The sequence below is a fragment of the Triticum dicoccoides genome, chromosome 4A (assembly GCF_002162155.2).
Source record: "Triticum dicoccoides isolate Atlit2015 ecotype Zavitan chromosome 4A, WEW_v2.0, whole genome shotgun sequence".
In the NCBI taxonomy this organism is placed as follows: domain Eukaryota; kingdom Viridiplantae; phylum Streptophyta; class Magnoliopsida; order Poales; family Poaceae; genus Triticum; species Triticum dicoccoides.
This window is the reverse complement of record NC_041386.1, coordinates 42,656,397-42,666,110: the sequence shown is the minus strand read 5'-3', so window position 1 is coordinate 42,666,110 and position 9,714 is coordinate 42,656,397. Positions and strand designations below refer to the sequence as shown.

At 45.2% G+C, this 9,714-nt stretch overlaps 1 protein-coding gene across 1 annotated transcript in view; it reads right to left on the bottom strand.

Moving 5' to 3' along the window:
- Window positions 1-2,061: 2,061 nt before the first annotated feature.
- Window positions 2,062-9,714, bottom strand: part of LOC119283396 — a 93,138-nt gene continuing 85,485 nt past the window's right edge. The window contains exons 2-3 of the mRNA XM_037562959.1: window positions 2,834-3,168; window positions 2,062-2,652 (exon numbers count right to left, since the gene is read on the bottom strand). Of these exons, the coding sequence (XP_037418856.1) occupies window positions 2,067-2,652; window positions 2,834-3,168 (921 nt within the window). The 3' untranslated portion in view covers window positions 2,062-2,066. The remainder of the gene's footprint in view (window positions 2,653-2,833; window positions 3,169-9,714) is intronic.

The following is a 9,714-nucleotide window of genomic DNA, read 5'->3' as shown; positions in this document are numbered from 1 at the left end:
GCTGGTTTTGGAAGTAATCTGTGAGTCATGGGGACTCAACAATCTCACACCCTCGCGATCAAGACTATTTAAGCTTATGGGTAGGTAAAAAATATGAGGTGGGGCTGCAGCAAGCACTAGCATATATGGTGGCTAACATACGCAAATGAGAGCGAGAAGAGAAGGCAAGGCACGGTCGAGAAACTATGATCAAGAAGCGATCCTAGAACAACCTACGATCAAGCATAACTCCAACACCGTGTTCACTTACCGGACTCCGCCGGAAAGAGACCATCACGGCTACACACGCTGTTGATCCATTTTAATTAAGTTAAGGTTTATGTTTTCTACAACCGGACATTAACAAATTTCCATCAGCCCATAACCGCGGGCATGACTTTCGAAAGTTCAAATCCCTACAGGGGTGTCCCAACTTAGCCCATCACAAGCTCTCACGGTCAACGAAGGATATTCCTTCTCCCAGGACGGCCCGATCAGACTCGGAATCCCAGTTATAAGACATCTCGACAGTGGTAAAACTAAACCAGCAAAGCCGCCCGATGCGCCGACATCCTGATAGGAGCTGCACATATCTCGTTCTCAGGGCAACACCGGATGAGCACTACGTACAGCTAAAACCAGCCCTCAAGTTTCCTCGAGGTGGCGCCACAAGTGACTCTGTTTCGGACCAACACTTAGAGAAGCACTGGCCCGGGGGGGGGGGGGTTAAATAAAGATGACCCTTGAGTCTGCAGAACCCAAGGGAAGGTGGTAGATTGTTAGTGCAAATGGGAAAACCAAGGTTGGGCCTTGCTAGAGGAGTTTTATTCAAGACGAACTGTCAAGGGGTTTCCATTATAACCCAACCGTGTAAGGAACGCAAAATCAAGGAACATAACACCGGTATGACATAAAGTAGGGCGGCAAGAGTGGAACAAAACACCAGGCATAAGGCCGAGCCTTCCACCCTTTACCAAGTATATAGGTGCATTAATTAAATAAGAGATATTGTGATATCCCAACAAAATATCTATATTCTAACAAGGAACAAACTCCAACCTTCACCTGCAACTAGCAATGCTATAAGAGGGGCTGATCAAAGCAGTAACATAGCCAAACAACGGTTTGCTAGGACAAGGTGGATTAGAGGTTTGACATGGCAATATGGGAGGCATGATAAGCAATTGGTAGGTATCGTGGCATAGGCATAGCAAAAGAGCGAGCATCTAGCAAGCAAAGATAGAAGTGATTTCGAGGGTATGGTCATCTTGCCTAAGATCCCGCAAGGAAGAAGAACGAGTCCATGAAGAAGACAAACAGACGTAGCCAAACGGATCCTCACAACTCCGGAACGAAACCGAAGCTAACGAGAGAGGCAACCCGGAAAGAAACAAGCAACATAGTAAACAACCATCACATAAACATGGCATGATGCACAACCAAGTATGATGAATGTCCGGTTGAATGATACATGGCATGGCATGACAAAGGGCACAAACAAAACTACAAGTTAAGTGGAACTCAATATGCAACGAGTTGCATATTGACGGAACACCACATCAATTATTTAGTTCTCTCTCGTTAATGTGCCCATCAATATTAAATATTGTTAAACATGGCAAGAGGTGAAACATGAGTAAAATACACAGTTAGGCATTTTAAATGAGGCCGGAAACAACAACAACAACAATTCTGGTAAATCCCCATATGCATTTAGCAATCTGGTGCAACAACAAATTTAAACATTTAAAGGTTATTATCATGATGCGATGATGTTTGCAAGTTTTATGCAATTTTATTAAAAGTTGACAAGAGCATGATATGAAGCATTTGTCATCGTGGCGGAAATGAAAGGGGTGCCACGGCGACGATAACGAAACGGTGCCACGGCAACGTTCCGGTTCCGACAACTCATCGAGACGTCGGTGCAAAAAAAGTGTGGCAGGAGCGTTCAAAAGATGGTGGGGTGATCCCGGTTAGCGGGTGTCCCACGAGACGACGGTAACAAGGCAAAAGAGGGGCAACGTGCATCGACAATTCGAGCACGGAGCAAGCACGAGCATCTCATACATCACACATGCATTAGTTCACGGGCGGTCGTCTCGGCGGTTATACCTTTCGGAGCGTGCATTATCAGAACGGATCAAGTTCATAGCGGAAGTAGGCATTCTCGCGACGGTAGTGGAAGTAGTGGTACATGTTCGTTTCGGATATGAACTTGATGAATCCACGGTCGACGGTAGTTGTACACATGATGTTGGGGTACTTGTCGGTCCGGGTCTGGACGGTCTTGTTTTTGCGACGGTAGTCGTACTAGTCGGCGGTAGTGAAACTTGACGAATCCGAGCTCTTCGAGGATCGTCATGGTACTCGTTCACGTTGTAGTCATACATGTTCAAGAAGAAACTTATGCGGTGTCGTGGAACTTGGCAACATGCCCGTCGACAATAGTTGTTCTCGTATCCTCGTGGTACTTGGCGATATCCGTGCATAGAGGTACTTGGCAGTCTTGTGTAGACGAACTTGAGGTACTCCGGGGCAGAGGAATCAACGTTGCAACGGTGGTCTCGACGTAACCAGATTGAAGCAAGGCCTAGGGGTTTCGCGCATCGCAGATCGAAGCAGCGGTCGTACTCATCCTCCCGCGAGCAGAGACGAGGGCACCATGAAGACCTACGAGGAGCAGCAACAACAAGGGCGTCAAGGAGGCTTAGCGCGGCGCCGGAGTCGGGAACGGGTGGAAAACGAGGTTCCCCGGCAGCAGGGACGTCATCTGGCGATCCCTGGCCCAGCGGCTCGATGTAGGGCGCGGGAGGAGGCTAGAAGGCGCGGCAGCGGCCTCCTGCAAGGTCACCTGGATGGCGATGCGCGGGGCTTGACATCAGCTTGGCGCGAGCGCTGGGGCCGCCGGAGTTGTCCCCTCCGGTGGTGGCGCGGGGAGGCACGGCGCTCGAGGTCGCCGATGTTCGACAGAGACCGTAGCGAAGGAGCCAAACGGAGGGAGCCTCTGGTGTCCGACAGGGTCGCGGTAGTGGCCTCCGGCGAGGGGGGTTCTCCCGGTGGAGACGGCAAAGGAAACGGACGCAGGGAGCTCCTCTCCCTGGCAGCAACATGTGGCGGCAGCACGGGAACGAGGGGGGGAGATGGGGATCGGGGGAGAGCGAGGAGATGGGAGTCGGGCGGCGCGTGCTATCTGCCTTCTCTGGCTGCGCAAGGGGAAAGCAAGAGGGAGAGCTGGGGATCGGGTAGGGTTAGAGGAGTTAGGTGGGCCGGAGTTGGATGGGCCTATAGGCCGGCTGGGCTGACTCTCTCTCGCTCGCTCTAAAGAACAAAAGAAAAAAAAAACAGAGATAAGAAAGAAAAAGAAAGAGTTGGACATGTGGATAATTTTTACAGACTCGTAAAAATGTGCACGGTCCATGAAAATTAGGGGAGACATGATTGAAAGATGTCATTCACACTCATTTGAATTTAAATCAAATGGGTTGGAACTAGGGCTTGGTTATAGAAGTGTCTAAAAATATTGAGGTTTTAGGAGGAGCCTCGATAAAGAGATGAGAGATATTGGCAAGGTTTGAAGGTCAAACTCGAAGAGGAATAGACATTGGAATTATTTTGCATGTGTGTTACGATGATTTCAAATTAATGGAATATTTAATATAGCTCCCTAATATCGGGAAGATATGTTATAAAGAGAATCACCATATGAAATCCCTCGGTTTAAATGGACTGAAAATCCATACAGTTTATTTATTTGAGTTTTAAAAGATTTATGAGATGATGACATGATGCAAAGCAAAAAATAAAAGGGCAGGCACAAATGAAACACACGGCGAAACCCGGAACATATGGAAGGCATCTGAAGCTCCGATCTTGGGGTGTCACAACACTCCACCACTATGAGAGGATCTCGTCCCGAGATCTAGTATGGCACCGGAGAGAAACGGAAGAGGAAGAGAAAAGGTAAAACTAAGTTGCTTCTTTGACAAACGAGTGAAACCAAAGAACCTTGAAAGTTTAAACCATCTCGAGAAAAGAATACAACGGAGATGAACAAAGTTGAAAGCACTCCGTTAGGAAAGAGGAACAAGGAAGAACAAATTGGGGCAGCACTCCGGTTGAAAAGTGTGAAGAAACTTTATAAGATGAAAAGAACTTGAGCAGCGGGCACACACTCCGGTTAAAAGGATAAGCAAGAAAAGACCATGATCTTCACAATTCGAGATGATGATTGAAAAGAGCAACATCCCAATGCCTCCGGAAAGAAGAATAAAAGATGTATCATTGGAATAAAAAAATAGAGAAGAAAATGCCAACTTCTGCCACAAAAAGGCTTAAGAAGGCATCCTTAGGAGAAGGGTCGAACGGAGTTGTTGGAAAACCAACAACGAAAAGAGTAAGCTTGTAGTGGCATTATGGAAAACATCTCAAAAACTTGAGGTGAAAACTTGCCACAAACAGAAACAATTGCTTTGATTGATATGAACAAGAAGACGAGAAACTTATTTCACCGGGAGGATAAATGAAGAACTTGGGTCATTTATGAGCACCATAAATAGCAACAACCCTTAGGGAAGGCTTTAGATGAAACATAACACAAGATAACTCCAACGAAGAGATTGGTGGATTTAAAATATCTCATTCTTGACAATAAGTGAATCATGAAACACGAGCTCAAATTGTCAAGAATGACATAACACCAGCCCAAAAGATAAGAAAGAAAGAATTGCACTTCGGAATGCAAGATGAAGAACACTCGAGCTCCTTTGAAAAGAATCTCGATGAACACTTCGAGAAGGAAATAAGTCCTTGATGAACCATCATGTAGAACCTCCATGAAGAACTCCGGTAACAAAAGGATGATCAAGACGGAAGGAAAAAGAAGTTGAAAACACAAGGTGAAGCCTTGCGATGATTTAGATGGAGCTTCGCGACGAGATAATACGAAAAAACTTGGAACTTTGGAAAAGAAAGATGAACAAAAGAAATCAAGAATTTTGATGAACCTCCAGAATAAGGAATTGAATTTACTCGATGAAACAAGAATAAGAATTACATTATGCTTATCCTTCATCAATTTAGATTGATGATAAGTAACGGATTTGGCATACTACTTATTCTCGTAGAAAGGATTAAGATAGATATAGTGCAAACTTGAGGAGGTCTTCAACGATTCGTCGGTAGAATTTGGAAAGCACGAATGCATTGATATGATTAACGAAGGAAGAAGAATCTTGGAAGAACCACCGTAAGAATTGAAAAAAACGAATGAAGTAAAGGGATGAATCACCGGTAAGAATTAGAGAACGAAAGAAGATACTTGAGGAAATCTAGATACATGAGAACGAAGGGATCACGAGCTCATTAGAGATCACTTGAACGATGCACCGGTAAGATTAGGAGAAAGAGAGCTAAAAGCTGAGAATGAATACTTCTGAGGTGATGGGCTCCGGAGAATCGGACTGAAAAGACTCCTGAATTGCTTTGCATGTGTGAAAAGAATTTTCACAAACAAAAACAATTATGAGAGGATGGCATCAACTTGAACCATGAATCTTTGAAATAACGGGTAAGGATTAAAGAGGAACTCTTCTTAGGTCTTCGAATGCATAGAATGATGATGAGAAAACACCACCATGAATTGTTGAGACACTCCGGAATAAACAAGAATATAAAGGCTGAATCAACAATGAAAAGAATTTTGAAGATCTTGGAGAAAGGCATTTGACTGATGAGAATTCCTTCTTACATCAAACTTCGGAAAGAAATTTGAGGATAGCTCCGGGAAAATAAGAAGAGTCAGGTAAGATCCTAGGAAAAGACCTGTGGGTTAGGGCCCACTCAAGAGAAACACAGTTGAAATGAATTGAAGAGTTATTGCACCGGTTGAATTAAATGGCTTGAATGAGATAACATCCTCGAAAGAGCTTGAACGAAAGCAGAGTGGAAACACGAATCTTTGAGATATCTTGAGCACTCCGTAACAAATGAACAGCAAGTGGGGAATGATTATGAGGTGCACCGACATGAGAAGACATTTGAAACGAGGAAAAAGATATGATCAATAACGCTTGAATTGAATCCACCGGAGAAGAAAAAAAAACAAAGAATGATGAACTAGTAGAACATCTTCATGAGAACCACCGGATAAGAACATTGACGGAAAAGAATTGATAGACTTCACATCAATAAAAGGATACTTGAATAAAAATTCCGAGTCTTTGAATAAAAGGGGTGGGAGGGTGGGAAAACAAAGGCAACTTGGGACGGATGAAACAAACACCGTGTCACGCCCTCGATGCGGCTATATCTCCCACGTGTTGAAGCACGACTTAGAGGCATAACCGCATTGAAAGCAATATCGCAAGTGAGGTAATCTTCACACAACCCATGTAATACATAAGGGAAAGAGATACATAGTTGGCTTACAATCGCCACTTCACCCAAATACAAGAATAAAGCATTACATCATCCAGATACAATCAAGGTCCGACTACGAAACCAAAATAAAAGAAGACTACCCCAAAAGCTACACAGATCCCCGATCGTCCCGACTGGGCTCCACTACTGATCAACTAGAACGAAACAACACAAAGGACAAGATCTTTCTCGAGCTCCTCCTTGAGCTTGGTTGCGTCACCTGCATGGTTTCATCGTCACCTGCAAACTGGTTTTGGAAGTATCTGTGAGTCACGGGGACTCAGCAATCTCACACCCTCGCGATCAAGACTATTTAAGCTTATAGGTAAGTCAAGGTATGATGTGGAGCTGCAGCAAGCGACTAGCATATATGGTGGCTAAACATACGCAAATGAGAGCGAGAAGAGAAGGCAAAGCACGGTCGAGAAACTATGATCAAGAAGTGATCCTAGAACAACCTACGTCAAACATTACTCCAACACCGTGTTCACTTCCCGGACTCCGCCGAGAAGAGACCATCATGGTAACACACGCGGTTGGTGTATTTTAATTAAGATCAACTTTACGTTTTCTACAACCGGACATTAACAAATTCCCATCTGCCCATAACCGCGGGCACGACTTTCGAAAGTTCAAATCCCTGCAGGGGTGTCCCAACTTAGCCCATCACAAGCTCTCACGGTCAGCGAAGGATATTCCTTCTAGCGGGAAGACCCGATCAGACTCGGAATCCCGGTTACAAGACATCCTCGACAATGGTAAAACAAGTCCAGCAAGACCACCCGCCGTGCCGACAAATCCCGATAGGAGCTGCACATATCTCGTTCTCAGGGCACACCGGATAAGCTAAGCGTACGGGAGCCAACGTAACCCGAGTTGCCAAGGGACGGCCCCGCACGGTGCTCTGGGTTGGACCAACACTTAGAGAAGCACTGGCCCCGGGGGTTAAAATAAGATGACCCTTGGGCTGGCCGACCCAAGGGAAAGAAAAAGGCTAGGTGGCAAATGGTAAAACCAAGGTTGGGCCTTGCTGGAGGAGTTTTATTCAAGGCAAACTGTCAAGGGGTTCCCATTATAACCCAACCGCGTAAGGAACGCAAAATCCGGGAACATAACACCGATATGCCGGGAACTACGATGGCAAGAGTGGAACAAAACACCAGGCATAAGGCCGAGCCTTCCACTCTTTAACAAGTATATAGATGCATTAATTAAATAAGAGATATTGTGATATCCCAACAAAATATCCATGTTCCAACAAGGAACAAACTCCAATCTTCACCTGCAACTAACAACGCTATAAGAGGGGCTGAGCAAAGCGGTAACATAGCCAAACAACGGTTTGCTAGGACAAGGCGGGTTAGAGGCTTGGCTTAACAATATGGGAGGCATGATAAGCAAGTGGTAGGTATCGTAGCATAGGCATAGCAAAAGAGCGAGCAACTAAGCAAGCAAAGATAGAAGTGATTTCGAGGGTATGGTCATCTTGCCTGAAATCCCGCAAGGAAGAAGAATGAGTCCATGAAGAAGACAAACGACCGGAGCCGAACGGGTCCTCACAAATGCGACGTAATCAGAACCAACCCGAAGAAGCAACACCGGAAAGAAGCACACAACATAGTAAACAAACCACACACGAACATGGTATGATATGCGGGATGCGGGATGTGATGCATATGCATGATTTGGAAAGGAATGATTGAACCTGGCCTCAACTTGGAAATCCAAGAGTGCCACTGGAAAGGTGAGGTGATTTCGGTTGAAATTGATATAAAGATTACCGGAATCGGATGCACGGTTTGGAAATGGCAAGCGAAACAAATATGGCAGCGGTTTGCGATAATCAGCAAGTAGCCATCTAGATGCATCAAGATAAATATGCTACAACACTCAAACATGGCAACAAAATACATGGCAGGGATCCACTCATGAAGCTTGACAAAAGATGAACACTGAGCTACGGCTAGTTCATCCATTAACAGGTTCAAACAAGCATGGCAAAAGTGCAAAAGATAACAGGTTTCAGACTTAGTGAAATTAACACAAGTCTGGAATTTATCATCAGAAAGCACACTTTAGAGCATGAGAACTACATGCTACAGGAACTTAACATGGCAAAGCAAGGCATGGCATGAAGCTACTCAAAGCACTTAACAAAAGTCCCTTAGTGACCTTGAGCCAAAAGGTATCATAAAATACAATTGCAAGCATGTGAACATAACAAAAACATAAATAGATTCAGACTTAGTGAAAAACTGGAGCATGCAAAACAGTTAACGAGTAGGCATGTTTACGAGCTCGATGCACTCACTACAGAGCATGGCATGACAAACTAAGCATACACCCATCAAGAATACATGGCATAGAAGCTATACATGGCAAGAACAACATCATATCATGCACGGATCAATAGCAACATCCTCGGCAAAATCGCTAAACGTGTCAACAATCTGCCAGGATTCACTTTATAGCAAAAGTAGAGCTCGATTGACTCAAGCTAGGGTGCTCAATAAATGCAAACAAAGACATGGATGGATAGAGCACCACAATGTTAACAAAACATCCATACTGATCATCCTCAAAAGAGGCACGGATCACTAGGAAACAACATGAACATATGGCATAACAACAAAACGGAACAAGGACTTAGTGAAATTCTAAGTCCCTGAAATCAGCATTACCGATTATGCTACTTTGCAAGCTTGTGCTAGTCACCACAAATATCACAAAAATACATGGCAAGCACCTCTGTAAAGATGGCATGGCATATAACAAAACACATGTAGAGCTTAGGATCATAGCATGCACACGTTAATCATGGCAAAAATGACAAATAGCTATTTGTTGAAACAGATCTGACAAATTCATCACATAGCCCTCTTCCAACAGAATTTCGGGCATCAAGATGAGCTCAAATGGAAATGATGCAATGAGATGAAATGATGTACTCGTCGAGACGAACATTTTGATATGCTACACGCTCAAAACAGAGCCACAGATGATGAGTTATGATGCGATGAAAATGCCCAAAAATACTGGAATCTGGGGGACTTAGTGAAATTTGGACCTCTCGGAAAAAAGACAACGCGGGACCGGATGAAGCGGGACGGCGCGGTGCGGATCCGGGATGGGTGTTTGGTTCGAGGATGGATGGATCTCATCCCGTCTTCTCCGGCGAGGTACCGAACTCTGGCGAGCATGGCGCGGGGCGGTGGAGCTCCGGCGAGCGGCGTGGGGGCGGCGCCGTTGGACGACGCCGGCGAGGGGGTCCGTGGGCGGCGGCGGAAGGCGGCCGACGCGGCGACGCGGATGGCG